This window comes from Medicago truncatula, chromosome 8 (assembly GCF_003473485.1).
Source record: "Medicago truncatula cultivar Jemalong A17 chromosome 8, MtrunA17r5.0-ANR, whole genome shotgun sequence".
NCBI lineage: Eukaryota > Viridiplantae > Streptophyta > Magnoliopsida > Fabales > Fabaceae > Medicago > Medicago truncatula.
The window spans coordinates 43840183-43864600 of NC_053049.1; the positions used below are offsets into that span (position 1 = coordinate 43840183).

Genomic DNA, 24418 nt, shown 5'->3' on the forward strand with positions numbered 1-24418 from the left:
ACATATAAAGTGGAGGTATCAGAGTTTGAACCCCAGTCACGACGTCCGGTCTAACAATTTCGACATTTTTAGCAGTTGAGCTAGAACTTATGGGACATATTTAATATTTATTTAATAATAATATTGCATTTAATTTCTCTCAAAAAAATAATATTGCATTTAATAATAATATTTGTATAATGTCAAATAATTCTTGAGTTGATTATATATTTTTGTGTTATCCGACCAGTTTCTAGAAGGAAGGGACCTTAAGAAGGATTCGATCAAAAGAATTTTTGGAAATGAAACTGATAGCGTCATTATATTAAAATAAAAAAAAATAAAAAAATCTTCACGATTTTGAAATTGTGCACGATATTTTTATTTTTTTTTGCAAACGATTAATCACGTATATATGTTCTAAAAAAGGAATTCATTTGGAATATCATTATATGTTAAGGAACAAACTTGTTAACTCACACACAAGAAAACAAGAGATATGGTATATATCATATAATATGGCACTAATCTCGTTTACTTAGTTTCTCATTAGAAAATTGAATTCATGATTATCAAAACTAGCTACTATAATTTTGGCAATGATTAACATCGTACGCGTCCACCTCACTATAAATAACAAGTACCAACCTTCACTCTTTTCACACATATTAAAATCCTTCCTCTAAATAATTTAGCAATTAACAATGGTGAGATCTGGTTTTCTTTTGATTGTATCAATGTTGATTCTTAGCACTTCATTATCGTCTTCATACATGTTTAATGTTGGTGGCCGCAATGGTTGGGGTGTAAGACGTTCACCTGAACACTACAATGCATGGTCTAGCAGAACTAGGTTTCAAATCAACGACACACTTCGTAAGTTCAATCCAATTTGTTTAATGTTTTGTATAGATGAAAGTCTTTTCATATCACTTCTTCTCTTGTGTCATTTTTATTGTAGAGATGTTTTGTTTTTTAATTTGTTAGTTTCTTGTTCAGTTTTGCACATCTTGTATTTTATTTAGAGCCTTTGGATAAATTTTTCCATTTCGAAAGAAAAAAAATATATCTCTACCATAAAACCTACAACATCTTGTAAAAAAAAAAAATTACACCATAGATAAAATGATTTTTTTTTTTTTTTTGAAAGAACCGTAGAAAAAATGATATTATTTATGAGGATTAAAATCTCATAAAAAAGATCTTCACTTTTTAATGCTTACATTGCATCTTTTTTTAGTCTTTCTTTCGAGATTTACTTTTTGTTAGATTTATGGAGATTAAAATCTCATGTTTAATCTTCAAAAAAAATTGTAAATTTTTGTTTTATCTTTTGTGATGGTGTTGTTTGGTATGCAGGTTTCAAGTATAACAAAGGATCTGATTCTGTGTTGGTGGTAAACAACCAAAACTATGATTCATGCGACACAAAGAATCTGATCTACAAGATGGACGATGGAGAGTCAACTTTTTCATTGAATAAAACAGGTCCCTTTTACTTCATTAGTGGAGTGAATTGCCAAAATGGTGAAAAGTTTAAGGTCGTCGTTATCTCTCCACACCACAACCATGAACATCAAGGTCCATCATCATCTCCGATGGTTGCACCGGTATACTCCCCAGCACCGTCTCCCTCATGGAACTCTCCAACTTACTCCCCAGCACAACCACCGGCTTGGAATGCTCCTTCACCAAGTTTTGCTGGTTGGACGGCTCCAGCGCAGTCTCCGTCATGGAATGCTCCTTCACCTTCTGAAACTGCACCGGTACGCTCCCCATCACAATCACCGACCTGGAATGCTCCTTCACCTTCTGAGGCTGCACCGGTACACTCCCCAACAAATTCTCCTCCAGTGAATGCTCCTTCACCTTCTGAGGTCGCACCGGTACAATTCGCAAAAAATTCTCCGGTGGTGAATGCTCCGGAACCAAGTGCTACCAAAGAGAATGCTCCTTCACCAAGTGCTACCGAAAAGACTGATTCACCACCAAGTGCTCAAAGCGAAACTCCTCCACCTTCTACCAATAATGATTCTCCTGCACCACCTCCTAATCAGTCGGATTCTACGAGGTTGAGTGGTTATGTCAATGGGGGTCTTGTGGTGGCTTTGGTCTTGGGTAGTTTTACTTTTTAGAATGTTAGTTCTTGGTATATCCAAATGTTTCTGCTTTTGTTTCTTGCTATTTCTATTTTGTCGTAATTGTCTTGCTCTAGTTATTTTTAGTTTATGGTTATTGGCTGAACTTTATGGAATATAATAATTAATCTTAACTTTGTAAATAGTGCTATTTGTTCATTTTAATTTTAATATTTCTGTCAAAACAATTACTCCTTATTTATTATCAATTCTATGGAAACAAAAATACTACAACATTTTGTTTAGATTTTTTCTAGGAGGAACTAGTTACAACTAAGTTTTTTTTTTTTTTTCTCTCAAAAAAAAAAAACTAAGTATTTTTTGCTGCACCCAGAATGAGCAAAACCGTTAATTTACGAGATGGTGCTGATGTGGAATCCTTTTCCGATATTTCTGCAGTACGGATTAAAATTTATTTTACATTTATTACTCAATTAAAAATTTGAAAATTTTCATTTTTTTTGTCAAGTAGCTTGGTGGTTGGAACTCACAATTAAATGTGGAGAAGTGGGATATCCGGGGTTCGAATTCCGACCCCTACATATAATATGCAATATCAGAGTTTGCTTTCATTTATTTTAGGTATGCCTATTAGTACTTGAAAATATGTAAGGAAATGATTCATAACCGTGATCACAAATAAACATTAGCATTATACCCAATAAATAATTATGATTACATTCATTCATTACTACATATATTCTCTCTTGTAAAAAAAAAAATAATCATTACTACATATCTCAACAATTCCTTTTAAAATAGCAATTTCTTAAACTCTTAAGTTTTATAGTATATGATAATAGGTTTATTTGGTTGCATAAAGATATAATAAAGACAAGATATGATAAAAAGAATTTGATAAGATAGTGACATAATAGACAAGATAACATTATAAGTTTTTCTAATCACACTCACACTCTGTTTAATCCTGGTTACATCCTAAAATGATAAAATTATCTTTTCATAAAATTTAATTTTAAAAAGCCTCTTCCTTCTTCTCGGTTACACACCTCAAAACCCTCTTCAGTTTAAGTAGGTCATGTAAATTTAGTTTAAGTAGGTTATGTAAAATCAGTTTAAGTAGGTCATGTAAACTTAGTTTAAGTATGTCATATAAACTGAGTTTAAGTGTAATTACTTAAACTTAGTTTAAATATGTCATGTAAACTCAGTTTAAGTAAGTCATGTAAACTGTGTTTAAGTGTACATCTAAAAGTTCAACATTGTTCAATGATTATGCGTAATCTCAGTTTAAGTATATACATGTAAACTTAGTTTAAATAGGTCATGTAAACTCAGTTTAAGTAAGTCATGTAAACCCAGTTTAAGTAGGTTATGTAAACTAAGTTTAAGTAAGTTACGTAAACTAAGTTTACATGAACATACTTAAACTGAATTTAAGTTAACCTCAACAATGTAAAATTGAAACTGTCATATAGTGCAGTTGAATAAGAAGAAGAAAATTGAAACTAGCATTATTGAAAAAGAAGAAGAAATTCGCAATCGAGTATGGATGAAAGATGTTTTGATTCACTCTTTAATCTTCCATAGGAATTGATTGAACATCATGATTGTTTGATCGTTTGTGGGTGAAAGAGATTGAAATTTTAGAGTGACAATTAATGAAATAAAGATTTTAAGAAAATTTATATAAAAAGGCAATTTTGGTATTATTAAAAACTTTTAAGAAAATTTGGGTGTAACCAGAAATATACGGGTGTGAATAAAAAAAGTCTAACATTATTTACTAATTTCTTAAATTATATAAATTTGCTCTCTAAAAGAAATAATCCAAAATTCGCTCTAACTTATTTATATACGGTGATGAGGGTTATGACCATTTGTTTGGATGTGAAGGCAAATTGTACCTAGACGACCTAAATCCATTATTCGACCACTCACAGTATCAAGTCGCAAGAAGGAGGATGGTTTTCTGATGATTTTCTATGCATTTTGATTTTTTGGATTTCATGTGAATGATATATGTTTGTATTGTAATACCTAAACAAGTATACCCCATTTGTTTTCATTTTTGAATATTTTCACTTTGAATGAATAACACACAAACTTACGACATTTTGAATGTTGATTGAATTTCGAATGTTAATCGAATTAATTTTATGGCACTTTGAATGTTGATTGAAATTTGAATGTAAAATAAAAAAACCAATGTTATAACCATTCATAAATCGAGAGGATTATAACATCATCTTTAGTTTATATGAAATGGACTTTTACTGATTTGCAGTTTGTCATGGAAAAACAACAATGTAAAGAAAAAAACTTCAAAGAAAGGCAAACATAGTTGTGATTCACATATATTGCAACCATAATCTTCACCTCTAATTAAATACAATATATTATCTATGTCAAACCCTTCATTCCTTTCTTTTCCATTCTATTCTATATAACATTCATCACTATATATATATATATATATATATAATATAGACTTTAAAGTACGTATGCGTATATATTCCTTTTTTCTTTAAAGCATACTGAAAGTACATATATATTCTATGATGACAAGGACGAGCATTTTCAAAATTGACTTCTGTAGTTATTCTATGCCTATCTTGCTCTGGAAAGTTGTATAGCTTCTTGATCAAGAGTAGATTCATCACTCCAAGGAAATTGGTGAGTCATGAGTGATAATTCTATTTCTTGATTTCTAGCCTCTTCAAGTTGCTTCCAGTCAGCCCATCTATCTGCCAACCCTACTCCCTGCAACATTTTTACCACCTCGGACATTGTCGGACGATCCTCTGGATAGCCTTGTGTGCAAAGTAATGCAACTTGAAGAATGGTTTCAGCTTCTTTTGGATCATAAGTCTCCAAATTGTTATCCACTATGTCCTCTAGCCTATTTTCTCTAATTAGATTTTTTACCTGTTTCATAAATTCAAATTAACATTATATCCATAGAGGAAAATTATTATATTGGGGAAAAGATTTAGTCACACAGTCGAAGGATCTCGACCATTGGATCAATATCATATGGCTTATACTTTTACTTCACCAAATAAGCTTGAAAATCCATATTGAAATATGAGTATTTTGATATTCATATAACTGCCGAGATCCACAACTGTGTGACTGTATAAACTCTAAACCCCTAATAACAACATCGATGAATGACCACTAAACAATATTAACGAAGCAATTAATGGATGAAGTAGATAGAAAATGTTACATGATCAATCAAAAGAACGTCCTCCTCCTCTTCGAGCCGAGAGAGGTCAATTGCGCGCTGACCAGTGATTAGTTCAAGAAGTGTTATGCCATATCCAAAAACATCTGTCTTTTCTGATGATTTTCCAGTTGACAAATATTCCGGGGCAATATGACCCATTGTACCGCGCACTTGAGTGGTAACATGAGTCATCCTTGCATCAACCAGCTTGGCCAGTCCAAAATCACCTAGAACAGGTTCAAACTCATCATCTAGAAGGATATTTGCAGCCTTTAGATCACGGTGAATTATCTTCGGATTGCATTGCTCGTGTAGATATTCTAGACCGTGCGCCGTACCAAAAGCTACACGCTTCCTTGTCGGCCAATCCAAGCCTTTCTCATCAGATTTCAAATCTAAAACAGCATAGAGAAATCAATAATATTAAGCAATGAGCACAAAACTCTCAAAGAAATAGATCAGAGAATTGAAAAAGTTATCTGTTTTTTACCTCTTAGTTGATATGCTACACTTAGATTTTCCATGAAAGGATATACAAGGATTCTTTCAGTTGATGTTGTACAGAATCCAATTAGTCTTAGGAGATTTCTATGAACTGCAACGCTAATCAGATCAACTTCTCTCTCAAACGCAGCCTCACCACCAGGATTATGATAATCGGTGAGGCGTTTCACAGCGATTTTTGTGTTATCTGAGAGTACTCCTTTGTAGACTTTTCCAAATCCACCTTGGCCAATTACATTGCTTTCGCTGAAACTTTTAGTTGCGAGTTGGAGTTCTCGCAAAGAAAACCTTCTTAATTGTCCAAAAGAAATTTTGCTCTCATCTTCACCTGTAAAATTTATCATATATTACTTACTTTCCGATGGAGTTTTGAAAATGTTTCTTATGTTTTATATAAAACAGAAGAAAGGTACTTCCTACTAGGCCTTATTATGTCATGCTGAGACAAAGTAATTTGACAAAAAAAAGGAAAAATTACCTAAAACATCAACAAAGACGTCACTTTTGTGTCTGATCTTTTGATGGTGTCTATATGTAAAGATGGCTCCAAGACACAGAAGCACAAATGCACCGCAACTCGCATAAGGCATGGCTTTTGCCAATTTTGATTTGTTGGTTGAAGCTGCAGCAAAGGAGAGGTAAACTTTATGTAGCTTCTACCTAACAATTTTTTCAGTAGTTCATATTTTTCAAGGTTTATTATACTTTCTTAATCACATGTTTTAAGTTTTGAGTTAACCAATCAAACCTGGATGATCAGATTTAGAAACACAAGGCTGGTCGAAGCTAGAGCCACAATCAAGAGGCGTATCTGAAAAGCTGAAAGTAAAAAAAAATCATTAATCAAGAGAATACATGATACAATATTATCTATTACTAAATGAAAATACTCATAAATATATAAGTATTAATACTTAAACATTGGAACTGAAAAGAGTTGTGTAGGGATAGTTCCGGTAAGACCATTAGATGAAAGATCCCTGTTAAAAGAAAAACACAAATCAATTATAGCATTCAATATCAGAATAGGAAGCATATGGGAAAAAAACCATAGAAGAAGCATATAAGAAATTGAAAATGAATCCTTACACATTCTTGAGACTGGATAGTTGACCCCAACTAACCGGTATAGAGCCATTAAAATTATTGTTAGCAAGATTCAGATATTGTAGGTCTGTCAAGTTGGAAATGTAATCAGGTATGGGGCCTGAAAGATTGTTGTTCTGCAATTCCCTGCATCAAGATTATAGTTTAAGACAAGCTAGCAGGAAGGAGAAACTACCTCACTAGTCAATAGTCATCAATCGTAATAGTCGGATCATTAAAAAAATTTAACGTTAATCATAACTACTTCTAATGTCACAAATATGATTGTGATTTTGTTGCAGTATAAAGCTTTTTACTCTGAAAGTCGATCAAAATCAAACTCTTCATTGTATGGCTAAGAAAAGTAAAATCCAAACACTACTTTAATTGTTATGGCATCATCATGCTGCTATAGTTCATTAGTTGGATAAGCAGCCAATCTAATTAATGTCAACTAATTATAAAGAGACTTACAAGTTAACCAAATATTTCAATCTGGTAATTGAGGGAGAAAGTGTTCCAGAAAATCCAATAGAAGCCAGGGTCCTGTAGATTGATTAGCAAAAAATATTTGAGAATATGAAGAAAAAACTAGATTATGAAAACAGTAGTAAGAAACATTTTGTACTTTATGTGATAGATAAACTTACAGAGATATGACATGTCCATTTCTACAAGTGACATGTGACCAGCTGAAACATGGGCTCACTAAATGACTATCCCAATCTTGTATTTGATTATTTGAATCATTGAGGTAATTCAAAAGATCAAGCAGAGCTTCACCTGGAAATATTAGACCAAATGTTTCAGAATCATTAAGAGTGTTGATATATAATAGAGAATTGTCAAATAAGAAGGATTTAAGTTATGCACAAAGTAGAGAATAACAAGCTAAAACTTTTGGTATGTGGGAAAACAATAACTCTACTAAAGTAGTAATTTTCAAAACTATAACATCAACATGTAAACAAATTTCAAGATAAGAGTGAAACACAAGTTATCCTCCTAAATGTCAAATTTAACAAAGGTAGATATAATTACAGTAATTCAAGTGTTAAATAATTTTAAAATTTGAACTTCTGTCATTGTACAACTTTTTTACACTAACAACAAATAAGATAGTGCCGGAGATTGTTAGAGGTAGTTACAAGCCGATTTTGTAAGGATACATACATATATGCTACTATTGAGAAAGAATAACATCAAAATTCACCATACCTTCTATATCAGGATCTTTGATTGCAGAACTGAGTTTCAAGACAACAAGGAATATGAACCACCTCATCAATATTTTGAAAGGAGCCCTGCTAGAATTTGGGGGCAACATGGAAAACCCCTTTGATCTCCAAAGAACATACACACCTTCTCAAGCCCTTTTTTAAAAGAAAAACCACAATAGAGAAATAGTTTAATAACATTTAATAAAAAACAGAAACAAAATAATGTAAAATAGTTCTCTTTATTCTAAAAAGTAATACTATATCTGCATATACAAGTTTACAAAAGTGACTACATGTTTTCATGTGTATACATATCTTCACATCACATGCATGTTGTATTGTATGTATGTCTTTGATGATATATTTACACAAGACAGGAACAAAAGGAACAAAAACATACTTACTAGTTTTGCAAACATGAACACTGATAGGAGAGAGGGAGTTGAAGGAGGGATCACACTTTATTGTTGTCACAAAATGATGAATGTCAAAGATAGCAAATGAGTTGAGTGATCATAAGGTAGTGCAAGGGAGGGACCCACATGGCAATAAGAAACAGGACTTAAAAGGGTAAAGAACGAAGACTCCTTTTTTTTTCTTTTTTCAAAAATACATGAACCAAGCTAAATAAATTAAATGTGAATTGCATAGAAAAAAAAAAAAAAAAAGGAATATACTAAGAGACCAATGAGAAAGAATATGAGAGCTACTTGGTTATGTGTTGGTTGTGTCAGTGGTGGGAAGAGAATGAGAATCCCACTAAATTAGGATTTCACTTTGTTGATACTAATAGGCTTCTTCATCACCCTTTTATCCCTCTCTCTTGATGAATACTATTTATTTCAATCTATAGTTAGAGACTAATTCCTTCAAATACTTCAATTCATATAAAGGGATACATATATTCTTTCATATGCATCAATTTAAAATCAAATCATTTACTAAGATGATAATTTATCAACTGTGTCGCACCATGTCGATTCTCTTTCTTAAAACAATTTGAATGCTTCAACTCCAAACAAACTCTAAAATACTGCAACACTTCTAATTAAAAATATGTTCAGTGTTCTACGCGAAAAATATAAATTACATCCAATTAATTTATATTCTTAAAGTAGTGTCTGGTGGTATCCAATCCATGTCTTAATGCTTGTTAGCAAGCAAATATCTCACTCTCTCATTTTTGGGCTGAGCTGTGGCACAAATGAAGCTTCCACTAAAAATGATTTGATTATAGATTCTCCTGTTTCCTGACAGTGCCTTTTCAATTTTATTTATATTTAATTTTTTAAAAGCAAAAGAAGAAAGGAACCACTTTAGCTGCATTTTAAAAGGCACCATTAGGAATAGAGTAGTGATATTTTAACAACCATTTGAGACAATTTTTGGTGACAACTTATTTTCTCCTTATTTTTATTGATTAAAAACATTGGAGAGAGAAAAAGGAAGAGAGAGAGAGAGAATAAGAGGATAATGTAACTATCAGAGAAAAAGTTATCAAAAAGTTGTCACAAATTGATTGTACAAATATCATTTCTTTTAGTAATAATAGAGAATTTTTTGGACCGTGTGGTAGTGCGGAAAGGAAAGGGGGAGACTAAGTAAAGTTTTAATTAGGATAAGGAATTGTGGATAATTATGGCATCACCCTATAAGGCATATACATAAACAACAATGGTGAAGTGGGATTGTGACACTTGTAAGATGATCAAACATTGGTTGCTTTCATTTGAGGCATGTTTCACGTGCTAGCGAGAACAGCCCTAATTAGCGGTATCAATCGTAGGCAAATGTTAACATGTACTCTAACATAGGTTAAGGAACATACTACTGAAACATCCGACCGAAAGATATGCATTCAATTTTTGATGGGAGTTTAGTAACAGGTACATTTTTTATCAAAGGTGTGTCTAATGTTTGTATTGTATCACTACTCTCGATAACAATCGGACATTATTGACACATATTGTTACAAACAATTAATTTATTTTTAAAAATTAGTATTGATGTTACTATAAATATTGTGAAGGATATGTGTGATTGGTTGAGTGCTTCATGTAATGGGAGAAATAAGTAAATTAAACCTTGTTTGCAGCGGCGTGTGTTGTGTGATATTTTGGCAACACAAAACAGCTAATTCTTTACAGATAAAATCTAAAGAACCAAAATGATCACTTATTATTAGAGTTTTTTTTATATTATAAAAAAATATATCAAAGGGAAAGGTATGCTAAAGGTTTTCCTTTTTCTGTGTGACCCTTTTTGGAGTGTGGCTATGGAAAAAAGAAGATTGTTTTTTTGTTAAAATAGGATAGGATATGCTGACCAAAAAGGAAGGGGGAGCTAGAAAAAAGTCAGTATGGTGGAGACAACCTCAAAGTCCAGAAAAGGTCACTTTCTTAAGCCAAAAACTGGTTTCATGGGGTGTGGGAGAAGGAGTGCATGTATGCGAAAATAGGTAATTAACGAGGATGAATTATTGGCAAATTGCAAGCACACTTTGTGCTATCCCATTCCAAATTTTATGTAACTTTGATGTAATTTATACTATTTTTTTATTATCAATATAATAATTTAAATTTTACTCTTCTCGCTTCTATAAAAATAAAAATAAAAATTAGTAATACATATTTTGAAAAAAGTTCACTTTTAAGGAGATAACAATGGATTCATAATTCCTTAAAAAAAACTGGGTTCATAACAATGGATTCTATCATAATATTACTTTTAAAATATATGTGAAAATGCTGCTGTGAGTATATCTTAATTGGGAGGGACAATAACTACTTAAAAAAAAATATCTGTGAAAATATCTATTTAAATCTAGTGAAATGTCATTGGAATGCTCGCTCATGCATGAAAACATTTTTATTAAATTATTATAATAAAAGTTTTATTGGTTAACACCACCAAGGAACCAACTAGGAGAGTCGGCCACCACTAAATAAAATGTACTTATTTAAGTAAGTTACCAATTAGGGGAGAATAAGATGGACAAATAATGGAGTGACTATGAAGCATCCATTGACGGCGACGAAGTTCTCATCACATCCAATTCCAATTCCATATTTTATTAGGGTGGAATGACAGCCACTTGGAGAAAGCATTGTGAGAGTGGGAATTAGATGAGATTTATGAGCATAAATTCGGGGCCACTACTTAGATTTGCTATATATTGCTAAGAAATGGATTGGTGTAGGAAAAATTTACCATGTATCATTAGGAAACAAAAGAATAATTTTTACATTTTTAATGGTTTCACTGCACATGCTTCAAGATATTGTTACTATATTTGAATTCTTAACTAGTGTCGATATATGAAATTGAGAATGTGAAAGATAATCGTAAATTGATTATTAATTCAAAGGTAAAATTGAGAGATGAGAACTTACTTAGAGTTGATGTTCTTAGTACATAATGGAGAAAGAAGAAGATAAAAGAAGACTAAGTCTACTAGAGAGATTTCGTCAATTTTTTTTATACTTACTATTCATCCTCATTTTATTTATTTATGCACAACTCAAGTTTTCTTGATTTTAAGATCATTGTAGCCATGTATCCATTTACCTCGACCAATTATATTATGTCAAGTGTATTTTTTCATGTGCTATTTTGAATCATAAGTGTGTGTAGGACACTTCTTAACATTTTCTTATTTATTTTTGAATTTTCACCACTGGAAACAGTTTTACCTTTTTTTAGTGGTTTAACTTTTTACATCTTTTATTTTATTCTCACTTTTAACCTTTCCATATTTAGAATAGTTCACACCCCTACATGAGTTTTTTTATGTAAAAGTTTTTCGGGTTTAAATTTTTTTCAAAAAACTCTTTTCAGCCTTTTTGGTTTGAATAAAATTTCTGAAAAAATTTATTATTTAGTTTTTGAGTTAGAAAAAAATAATTAAAAAAAAAACCTGAAAACTTTATATAAGTTTTTCAGGAATATTATATTCATACACATTGGAAAACTTTGCATAAGTTTTTTAGAAAAATTATACAGATCACAAAACTCTATATAGTTTTTTGGATAACTAGTGCACATAAAAAATGTTAAAATATGTTTTCCGAAAATTGTGTATCGGAGCACTTTGAAAAGGTAATCCGGTTTGTATTCGAACACTTACTTTCACTTTACTCTTCAAAAAACTTTGAAAAAGTCCGAGGAAAAATTGAAAGATTTTATATATGGCAAATTCTATGGTACACTCAAATATTTGAGTGTATCCGTACATCAGATAATTAAATTAATATTTAAATGAATTGTTTTTTTTTAAGAAAAAAAATTATTTTCTATCATTGATAATTATAGAAATTAAATCTTATAACGAAGAAATAATTTTTATTTTATTTTTATTACTCATAACGAAGAATATTGAGTATTTTTAAGAGAAAATGTTAAAAATTTAATTTGATTCTTATAACCAATATGAAATTATGTTTTTTCTTATGAAATAATGTTTTCTACAATATAAATTTTGATAAATAACTTTTTACTTCCTAGAATGATCGATAATTTATCAATTTATTAAGCAAGAGTACTAGTACACCTCAATTTATGAGGTGTACCGTAGAAGTTTCCTATATATAAAGGTGAAATTGACTTTTCATGAAAATGTAGAGGTGAGGGTATACTTGTTGGTGTACATGATAAAATTTTATTGGTGTCGTTTCTCATGCTTTCAAAACTTTTAGATCATTGTGAACTTAACTCATCCATTAACAATCGGGTTTACTTGTTCAATTAAAAAAATCGCAACCTATACATAACAAAACTCGTTATTGTTTATGTTTGTATCAATTTAAATTATGAAAATATCTAAAAATGAATAAATACATAGTTAGTTTTATTTGTTTTTCAAAGCAACAGCCAACAATAAAAACTAATTCAAGAAAACAAATATAACATGGACCAGGATCCCCTATTATTTATAGGAAAATGAAACTAAGTAACTATCATTTCAGTGAGAGATTACGATCATGGCAATTGCCTTGTTAAACTATTTTCTGCCGAACGTGCATTATATTGAATTGGTGCCTTAATTAATACACCAAATGTTGAATGATCAAGTTTACAGGGAGAACTCAATGGGGGCAAGATATACATATTGATTTTATTTCCGACAACCTTTTCCTACTTCATGATTTGTTGTAGATATGTTAGATTGGTGTGTGTCTATATATATATATACACATACACACGTTGACTTTGGTCAATAACATCCGTCAACGTTACATATCTGAAGGTAATGTATTCAAATCATTCTAATTTTTTTTGCACTTGTTGCGTTGTTTTATGTCATTATATAACTTGAATGTTGTAAAATTGTTCGTAAATCCATCATTTCATTTTAGTGATGTTGAATTTATGTTATTTCTTTTATATATTCTACGAATTTTTTTGAATAAATATTATTGTTTTAGTAGATATAAAAAAAAACAATTAATTCAAAGGAAATTTAAAAACTTAAAAGTGCTTAAAAGATACGTATTGTATTCATCAATAAAGGAGGTCCTCAAATCAGGCAACAAGATTCAAAATCACTCCCTTGTGTGAAATCACATGAACTGAAACATTGTGAAATGAACCAATCTTCATCAATTTGAAAGAAAAAAAAAATGGCTTAATTGTAATTTTTCACCTCTATCTTTTGCCAATTGTGCGATTTTGCATCCCATGTTTTTAAACGAGCGATTTTGCACCCCATCTTTTTCCCCCTTTCTGATTTGGAGGCCCCCCATGTGTTTTAGTGATGATGTGTCTGTTTTTGATGACGTGTCTTCATTTAATGTTTGCCATATGTGTAAATATAATTTTTTAAAAACAAAAAATTGATTTTGGAAATTAAAAGAAACGGAAAAAAAAATTTGGTGACCAAAAATAAAAGGGAAAAAAATTGACAGTAGCTCTGCCATAAACGGGACCGGTAATCGATATTTTTTGTTTAAAAAAAATTCTATGAATAAAATCCAAATGGAAAAAAATTAAAATAAATAATTAGATTTTTTTAATTGATTTTTGTTTTAATTTTATTTTTTTAATTGGTTTTTGTTTGTATTTTATTTAATTTTAATTTAACAAGATCTGCATTTTCTTTTAATTTCCAAAATCAATTTTTTGTTTTTTTAAAATTACATTTACACACGTGGCAAACATTAAATGAAGACACGTCATCAAAATCAAACACATCATCACTAAAACACATGGAGGGCCTCCAAATCAGAAAGGGGGAAAAAGATGGGGTGCAAAATCGCTCGTTTAAAAACATGGGGTGCAAAATCGCACAATTGGCAAAAGATAGGGGTGAAAAGTGCAATTAAGCCAAAAAAAATTAACAATGAATCAAATTATGGCACACATAATTGCATATAGCCATATATAAAACTTTATAGCTGTTTTTTTTCTTCCTAATAGTACATTAATAGCTGGTTACCAATGTACTAGACTACTAGTAGTAAGCACATAAATAATTCATTAGAGGTATATATGACAACATAATAAAATGAACAACTACAGGTATAAAAACAAGGACAAACAAATCAGACATTTTTTCCTTAATTATTTGTTTCCTTCAATATTACATTTTTCACAATAAAAAAAAAATGACATCATTTCAACTACATAACCCTCTCGATCGATTTCCAACTTGTTGAATTTTCTCATATGATATCTAGACAACTTGAGTGACACCACTTGAAGCCATGCCATGTTGTGTAGTATCATCTTTGTAGAGACTAAGTTTCTCTCCATCACCCCATAAAGCATAAGCTTCTTCCCCATGAACTGCATCATCCCCAATGAGCAACTCTTCCTCCGTCATTCTTAAAGGAACAATGAAACTTATAACTAGACAAATTATTGAAGTAGCAACAATGTTCCATCCAACGATGAATAAAGCTCCAACTATTTGTTTTAAAATTTGGACACCACCAGAGCCTCCATAGACACCTCCTTTGGAATTGGTGACGGGGAGAAAGAGAGTACTTAATTGTGGCTCGGCGAATAGGCCGGTGAGTACACCGCCTAGTAGGCCAGCCACGGCATGAGTGTGGAACACGGCGAGGGTGTCATCAACCTTTTGAAATATTGATATCTTCTTTCCAAGTACCATCATTGTGTACCATGGCACACTTCCTGATAGCACTCCCATTACTATGGCAGCCCATCCTTGAACCAAACCTATTCACAAACAATAAATTTTTACATAATACGTACTTAACAGCAATTTGAAGCCATTATTATTTAACTTTGTATTTATAATAATAAATAAATAATAGTTTAATTTTTGAAGGAATGTAATAAAAAATAATAGTTAAGAAGAATAATTTTGTACAATCATTGCAATATTTTATTTATTTATAATATACTACATAGGACAGATGAGTAAGAAAAAATATATATTGAATATTTGAACTAATTGCATTACATAAAATAAGTTAGCAATTTAGAGTATATTACATTGCTTTGGAACGTTGACTGTTTCTTGGTTCAATTTTATTATCTTTATCCATAAGTATTTTGAAAAAGTCAATAATGGAATCTTTAGTGATAGACTAATATAGGAGTATGTTCGATTCTTGGGATCCCCCCAAGTCAAGAGTGGAATATCCCTCCCCAGCCGGTTTCATGCATACCCATACCCAATAATGGAGTATATGGCCGTGAAAGAAGGGTCAAAAACGTGACAAGAATTAATAGTAATAATAATAAATAATATGATAACGTACCAGCTCCGGGAGTAATGCAAACAAGACCAGTAATCATGCCTTGAACAGCTCCAATAACTGATGGTTTTTTGAAGAATATGACATCAAGCCATGTCCATACAAGGAGGCTTGTAGCAGCACAAATGTTTGTGTTGAGAACAGCCATTGATGAATCAATGTTGGCAGAGTAGGGATCTCCACCGTTGAAACCTGCCCATCCCATCCATAGTAACCCTGCCCCTGCCAACGTTAGTAACACATTGTTTGGTGGGAATCTCTCCCTGTCCTTCTTCGATCTAGGCCCCACCTATATTTATATTATTTATTACACATTGTCACATTTCATTTGGTTTCGCATTTCACCATTTGTCAAAATATAATTACATTATATTGCAAACACTACCAAACAATACATTTCTTTCATAAAACATTATGAATGGACGGACAATATATAAGATATAATTGTAGACAAAAGAATATCGTCCGAAGATTCTTTGTATTGCCGTTACACTAAATAATTTATCTCATCTTCTAAATTTTTACTATGCTCTCTTAATTGCCATTCACACCATTGACCATTTTCATAATTTATTTTCCAAACTCTACAAGGAAACATTGGTGACAACCAACATTTTCTGTTCACAGTCTCTAGTGTATTAAAGGCAATTTGTTTATCTATAAAATTCAAAATGTGTGAGGAAAAAGAAGCATGCATGTTGTCTGATGAATAGAATTAAAAATGCACCTATATACGTAATGCAATCATCCATATTGTATGATGTATTATATATTGAGAGTGGGAAAAACAGTTAGTGAATTTCATCTAATAAAAGAGTAAATATTAAAAAGAACGTGTTAAAATGAGCATTCTTAGAGAGAAAAAGAGGTGAAGAAGAGAACAAACCCAATAAGCAGCGGTGAAACCAGCAATCCCAGAAGAAAGATGAATAACATAACCACCAGAATAATCCATAACACCCCATTGAAACAAGAAACCACCACCCCACAAACTAAAAGCACCAATAGTATAAGAAAAAGTTAACCAAAGTGGCACAAACATCATCCAAGCCTTAAAATTCATCCTAGCCAAAACAGAACCAGCCAATATAACAAGTGAAATAGCAGCAAAAACACACTGAAACCAAACCATAGTAGCCATTGGATAAAATGGTTCAATCTCAGCAGTCTCCAAACTACCGTCATGATGATAATGCACCGTCGCGGGTAGCCCTGCCTGTCTGATTAGAAATTTCTGGCCTAAAGCAGGGCCAGCTTTACCCCAAAAGGGTAAAAGTTTTTCACCAAATGACATCTTATAAGCCCATGTAACCCAACAGATTATAACCGCCGCGAAAGCGTAGAGAGCCATGAAAGCAGAGTTTACAGCCCATTTCTTTTTCACTATGCTGCCATAGAGGATAACTAGTCCTGGCATGCTTTGAATTCCAACAAGGGTAGCTGATATCATTTGCCATGAGTTGTCTCCTTTGTTTAACCAGTCTGGTACTGCTAGACTTGTCCATGCTTGGTATGCTACCGGTAATGTGTTTACCGGTGGAGCAGCCATGATTAATGTTTGCTTAGTTTATATATTGTTACTATTACAATTGCACACTCAATAAATACTCTATGAACTTGGTTTATATATACAGAGAGCTAAGATACGTGTATACGTGAATATGTGATGTAAAAGAGCTAAACCAAAGAACCGTTGACCTACAAAAATTGTTTAAGGTATCATTTTTATAATTTTTGGGGTACAATTTAAGGTATCATTTTTATTTTCTATGAAAAGTGTTTGTGTGAGGTTAGATTGTTGGAAATTTAGGTCTTAATAATAAAAATAGATTTCATAAAACATGTTCAACAATTATGAATCAATAACGGAAGCAAACAAAACATTGAACATGATTATGATCACATGTTTGATTTATCAAGGATATTAAGAATTAGGGTATAAGAAATACCTGGAAAAAACTTTCTTGGCAACCCTCTCAACAACAACGGTAAAGAGAGAAGGTGATCTGAAACAAACAGCAAGGGTTAGCGGCTGCTGATTTGGTTCTTCCTCAACCGGTACCTTTATGCCTCAAGTACTCTTGAGATGGGGAGAAGAGAGAGTTTTGTTGTGTACGGTATATTGGGGACCATATCCTCTTTCCCATTGTTCCGTTAATGGGCTATCCGGACATCCACTCATTGAGTCCATATCAATTAATTAAATATTTAATTAATTATCCAATTAGAAATTTAATAGCCTTATTACTTAATTTGATCACTAATCAACTAAGTCTCACAATTGATAAATAGCTAATATAATTATTGTTACGATATTTGCCCACATAATGATATTGGAATATAATAAATAATAAAATATTCCAACAATCTCCCACGCATGGGCTACATATCTTAATAATTATATCAGAATTCTTTAGGCGCAATATCTGGTCCACCTCATACATTACCACCGCAGCTGTCGCCACTGACGTATAACGTGACGGAACCCCGACGGCCACCATATCAATGCACTTGATGACATAGATCGATATGGATGAGTGACATGGAAATTTCATGCAATGTGATCTCTAAATCATGTCTATTTCCAACTGGTCCAACTGAAAACTTTAGTGAGATCAAAATTGAAGTTTGCAAATTCAATATTTGCACAAAATGATACAGAAATGATTATAATAAACATAACCTCATGAACTTTATTTCTGTGGAAAATCATAACATAAAGTATGTATCAATACCAAAACAAAAGTATAGAACATAAAGTAAAAGAGACTTCCACTAATCCAAGACATCCTTAATGACAACAACCATATGAAAGACCCTATGTGCCATGTCTTTGATTAGCGGATCAGTTAGCATAAAGTTTGTCTCTACTTGTTCTATCATTCAACAACAATAATGTATAAGGCAATAAACTTTATTAATGTTGTTGAATAACTATATGACTAAATCATGTCACTATATATCTTTAAGTGATCTTTCATTACCTTTTACTATATGCAACCAAGTGACATAAATACTTACAGTCATTTATTGAGTTAGGATGTGTATTATCTACTTACATCTAAAAAGCCAGAGTCTGACACATAAATGATCTTCAAATTGTCAGATCTCTGATGTGAGCATAAACACTCTTGTTCTTTTTAATAATTCTTATGGTTGCCTTTTTCACAATTCAAACTTTGAATTGTGAAAGTATTTGCAAAATAATCTTATTATATACGTTATTTTCAAATGTGTATATCATACACAAAAATTCTATAGGCAAAACGTAGGAAAATACTTAAATTTCTGAATTCATAAATTTTCTAATGGGCAATATTTGAGACTGCAAAGTCTCTGTCGATGATTGAGGTCATCCAAAAAATTATGTCATTTCATTTTCAACTTTATTGGTATAACTCTTTTGTGATGTCTGAATAATACCTTGATAAGAATCTCTAAGTATTGAAATGCATAATACAAAAGAGGTGTCCTCAGGATCTTTCATCACTAACTTTCGTTAGAGATTTCCTTGGTTTCACATAACAAACATATATCATCGTTGACTAAATAAAATAAAATTGACATATTCAACTATGAATATAAACTTACTCCCACTGAATTTGCTAAATCCGCAATTCTCCATAATATCATCTCAAAACAAAATGAGATAATTGCTTTATGAGAATATGTAGTAACAATAAAGAGACTAATTTCTTAACTCATAAGTGGATTTCATGACTTTGCAAAACATCTACTTTGTATCTATTGACACAAAAGTTTTCTTAAGTTGCACCATATTGTATCATTAATGTCACCATTGAGAAAAAATGTATTGACATCCATCTTATGTAGCTTCAAAACTATAACAAGCAAACTAGTGTCATGACTGCCGTAATAGAGTCTTTCAATTACACTATATAGAATTTCTCTTTCAAGTCAATTATGACACTAGAAGCCCTAGTTCTTGAGAGTGTTGAGTTTGAACTATATGAATTAATTTTTTAACTTTATTGAGAGGAAGAACAATAATGTCCTCATGAGGATCCAAAATACTATAATAGTAACTATATGAATTAGTTTAGAACTAAATTCTTCCTCATTCAATTTTGTTCTATTACCATATCTCTCCCCCAAACTCAATATTCTCAAGAAAACTTAACAATTTATGTCTCAAAATTTCCTTAATTTGTGGGACGAAAAACATATAGTTTTCAAATCCTTAAACAATATAGAATATCACAAGTCATAACTGAATTGACTCTAATAATTGAACTTAAAAGACACATTGAATCATCATTTGTAAATAAAACTCAAAACATCTTGATTTATTCAAAAAGAAATTAAAACAAAAAATCATTCAAATGATGATTCACCAAATTGTCTTTTAAATACAAAAATAAGCTTGTAACGACAATCTAAAATTGGTTTAAAAAATGAATAAAGCAATCTTTTTTCGACTTTATCCATTCTAAATTGATATATCTTTCAATATCATTGGACATAAGTGATGAGATAAAACCGCAAGTGAACGGTTCTATCGAAGTAGTAAAATAAGAGTATCGTTCCGACAGAGAGTTGTTAAATTTAATTAACTTTTGTTGATGATTAGAAGAGAATCAAGTTGCAAAGTTGGGGTTTTCAAACGGTTGAAAAGATAATAATATAAAAGAGCCTTGGGATTATTGGTTCACCTTAATGACAAGTCCTTCTCAAACCAAACTATTAAACCTAAAACCTTATGTTACACCTAACTTCTAAAGAAAGTTTCTCTTTTGTTCCTCTAGCAACCAAGCCTATTTCGTTGATTTGATTACTATCAGATTTTGGTTCCTTTAATAACCAAACTTATTTCGCTGACTTGATCACTATTAGTTCCCTTGAAGATCGAAACTATATGTCTCAAAGATTGCAAAGACTATTTCGCTGCCTTTGCAATCCTTGTCTAAATTCACTTGTTCGAATATCAAAGCTCCACTTTCATTTTATGAATTGATATTTGAGATGATGTCAAACCCTCCACTTTTGTTTCCACAGTTTGATAATGGTTAATTCATGTTAAAACGGTGAATTTAGATTAGAGATTAGGGTTACATAAGATTAGGGTCAATAGCTTGGTTTGATTAGGATTATGTCATTAAGACTTATCCAACAATCCCAAGACAAGAGAAGTCTACTCACTCATGATCATCGTAGACATGGAGAAGAAGGAGAAAAGCATAAAAGTAAATCACAAGAAAGTAAAGGAAAAGAAAAGAACTTTTATTAGAAAAACAAATATCACTTATTGAATTCTAAGGAAAAGATGAATATTTGTGATGGCTAGCTACTCTATTTATAGTTTACATTCGACTTAGAATCTAAGCAATTACATCACTAGAATGTTCCACAAGCAAAGGGCTTTTTGGTAAGACAAAAATAAAGTAGCTTGAAATCTAAGCAAAAACAGCAAAAGGCTGTCTTGGGAGGTGGCACGGCCGTGTCAAGCTTCTGACTTGAGGCAGATGTATTTTTGTCTCCAATCTTCGTATTTTTGCACCGAATCAACTCCAAAACCCCTTTCTTTTGCTCCAAGACTCAATTCATCAAATATTCATTCCTGAAATATAATAATATGCAATTGAAGTAAAATAGTTCAAAAAGGAAATAATATTAAAATAAAATAAACTTAAATACAATTAAAACGAAACAAAATATTAAACTAAAACAGATAATTATTGACTCATCAATAAGTCAGTCAAGACTACCTTTCTTTATTTGCCGTTATCTTTTGAGGTATTTTCCGAATGAGCACTATTTTATTTTCTCTTGCTTCATCTTTTCTTTATTTGCACCCTTTATGAATTGATCCTTCAAAAGATCATTTCTAACTATAACGTTATAAACTTAATTGTGCAAATAGAATACTAAATGTTGAATTTTCGAACAAGTCACCTGATAGTCGAAATTATAGAGTCTCAGCAAGATTAAATATTTACATAATGTGCTCATAATATTTTCTTTGCCTAATAATCTTAATAGAATACTCACTCTCCAATGAGAGCTTGTCTTTCTCTGTATTGCTTCAAAAGCACCTTAGTTTAAGCAAAGGAAATATGACAAAAAAAAATGTCATCTTAAACAACACCTCTAATATATATGATATTTTAGCTTTATGATCACACGTGACCTATGAAATTTGGTATATACTCACTTGTCAAACTTGATTCTCACATTAGGTACTGAATTTGTGAGAGAATATGAGTTTCACCATCCTTATCTAAGGTCTAGATCCAAGAACAATATCAATGTTCTTTAAATCCTAGAAAATAGAATTTTAAGAGTTAAAAAATTTAACTCAAATTAGCAGATACACAAACTATATTAGCTTAAAGAGAACAAGAGTAGCCAAATGTACTCACCAAAATACCTAGTGCACTATCAATATCATGTCTTTAAACAATAATATCCATTGCTAGCGGTATTTTACAGCATTGATCAAACAATGACAATTTGCTTTGACAAAGAATAAATTTTTTATAATTGTCAAATGTTTACCATCGCAGGTGTGGATGTAAACTCTTAAATACTTAAATGAGTTTACACTCACGCAACATTAGTCGACATGTCAAAATTAATTAATTATAAGACATGCACAATTTATATTTATTTGTAAATTAAAAGACAAAAACAAGGTACCAAACGCACCATTAAAACACAATCTTTTGACTGCTAAGAATTAATTGCAAGCGGTACCCTCGGTGCAATGATTAAATATTGGTAATAAGTCCTGTCAGATAATGGGTGCCTTTTGACATCCTCATTACTCACATGAAAAAACTTAATAAGTCTTGTCAGATAATGAGTGCCTTTTGACATCCACATTACCCACATGAAAAATTTAAGAATTACCACATATTTATCATCACAAGTTGTAAATTAAAAGACCAAAAACAAGATACCAAAGCACCATTAAAACACAATCTTTTGACTGCTAATATTTAACTGCAAACGGTAATCTCAATGCAATGATCAAATATGGTAATAAGTCATGTCAGATAATGGGTGCCTTTTGACATCCTCATTATCCACATGGATAAAACTTAAGAAGTCCGGTCAGATAATGGGTGTCTTTTGACATCCTCATTATCCACATGGAAAAACTTAATAATTACCGCATATTTACCATCGCATGTATGTAATTATCCGGCCAAACCGTGTCTTCCTTTTGGCCGACTAAAACAGCTCGCATGAACAATTACATACTACATATTTTGTAATTCCAACTGAATCAAATCTATGCAACAAAGATTACTTTTGCAACTTGTTGTATCAACCAACTCAACCAAAATTACTAGACATTTTAATAAATAAATTTAAATGAAAATGGTCTTAAATTTACATGTCAGATGGGAAATGTCTTAAATTTACGAGGCACTACCGACATAATGTAGGCCAAATTAGTTCATTATGTTGCTGAGTAACCATAAGGTCAATCGGCAACCCTTAAGTGTGAAGACAAATTCAAAATAATTGAAAAGAAGATGCAAGTCCCAAAAACAACACCAACGTGTGTATATGACAATGCATTTACAAATATCACATAAAAGCGACAACAAACATAGCATGAAAATTATCCATAATGCATGATTGATTAGGAAAAGAAAAAAAATGTTATTGTAGAAACTTAATAACAATAAACTCAAACATCACAATCATGCTATAAACCAAATATTCAATTTTAAGTCAAAAGAAAATTGACTCTTATATGCTAAAAATATTCATGCCATAATTGATTCACATATGCACTTAATGATTCTTTAAATAAAGGAACAAATAATTCTTGAACCAATTATTTCCAAAATAAAGAAAACAAATCTTTATATGTCTAAAATAAAAGATAAATAAACCGCTCTAAACTCCATATTTCCCAAAGTTAAAAGAATCGAAACTTCGTATTTACAAATTGGATCATAATATTTTGAGATTCATAAGTATATATAATAACCAAATATATATATATAACAAATTTATATGTCTTATTTCTCAAAATAACCCTTAAGTACAAAGTAAAAAAAAAATGTGAATAAATAACCGAAGGATATGATAAAAATATTTGAAAACTAAACCAAAGTGAAAAGATTTGATTTTACACCTTTATTTAATTTAAAAATAAAGAAAAAAAAATCAAATCCCCAAAATAAGATTTAAAATCAAAATAACCTTTATCGCATCCGCATCGAGAATTTGTTGCTGACATAGGCTGTGTTTGGTAACACAAAAAAGCTAGCTTATACCTTGTTGGATTAGCTTATAAGCTCGTTAGATGAAAACGTGGTGTGTTTGGTAACAAGCTTTTTTCATAAGCTTATAGCGTTTTTTGAAAAGCTATTTCAAATAGCTTTTTAGCTTATAGCTGGTAGCTTTTTATATTTTCTTCCAACTTTAACCCTATTAATTTAAATTAATTATTTTTTAATTAAACAACTACCCATGTTCATCTTTATAACCGCCCTATTTTTTCCCTTAAAAAAATGTCACGTTGTTTTTTTTAAGGAGCACTTTATATATATATATATATATATATATATATATATATATATATATATATATATA

The 24418-nt window shown here is 31.2% G+C and overlaps 3 protein-coding genes across 5 annotated transcripts; 1 reads left to right on the plus strand and 2 right to left on the minus strand.

Annotated features, from left to right (window-relative positions):
- Positions 1-683: 683 nt before the first annotated feature.
- Positions 684-2204, plus strand: LOC11435744 (early nodulin-like protein 2). The gene is made up of 2 exons (XM_003630336.3): positions 684-855; positions 1339-2204. The coding sequence occupies exons 1-2, from the start codon at positions 684-686 to the stop codon at positions 2112-2114; spliced, it is 948 nt and encodes a 315-aa protein (XP_003630384.1). The 3' UTR covers positions 2115-2204.
- A 2215-nt stretch (positions 2205-4419) lies between these two features.
- LOC11442448 (probable LRR receptor-like serine/threonine-protein kinase At5g63710) lies at positions 4420-8718 on the minus strand. Of its 3 annotated transcripts, none has more exons than XM_003630337.4 (11): positions 8525-8718; positions 8119-8273; positions 7551-7683; positions 7375-7446; positions 6904-7047; positions 6729-6794; positions 6563-6633; positions 6293-6436; positions 5801-6142; positions 5311-5705; positions 4420-5006 (listed from the first exon to the last, which is right to left on the minus strand). In XM_003630337.4, exons 2-11 carry the CDS (start codon positions 8225-8227, stop codon positions 4689-4691), a joined length of 1794 nt encoding a protein of 597 aa, XP_003630385.1. In that variant the 5' UTR covers positions 8228-8273; positions 8525-8718; the 3' UTR covers positions 4420-4688. The 3 variants fall into 3 exon arrangements, with proteins under 3 accessions (XP_003630385.1, XP_024629082.1, XP_039685370.1); XM_024773314.2 differs by having other exon boundaries at positions 8521-8718; XM_039829436.1 differs by lacking the exon at positions 8525-8718 and adding an exon at positions 8394-8448.
- A 5921-nt stretch (positions 8719-14639) lies between these two features.
- On the minus strand, positions 14640-17460 carry LOC11442449 (ammonium transporter 3 member 1). The gene is made up of 3 exons (XM_003630338.4): positions 16731-17460; positions 15848-16133; positions 14640-15299 (listed from the first exon to the last, which is right to left on the minus strand). The coding sequence occupies exons 1-3, from the start codon at positions 17391-17393 to the stop codon at positions 14791-14793; spliced, it is 1458 nt and encodes a 485-aa protein (XP_003630386.1). The 5' UTR covers positions 17394-17460; the 3' UTR covers positions 14640-14790.
- Positions 17461-24418: the final 6958 nt, after the last annotated feature.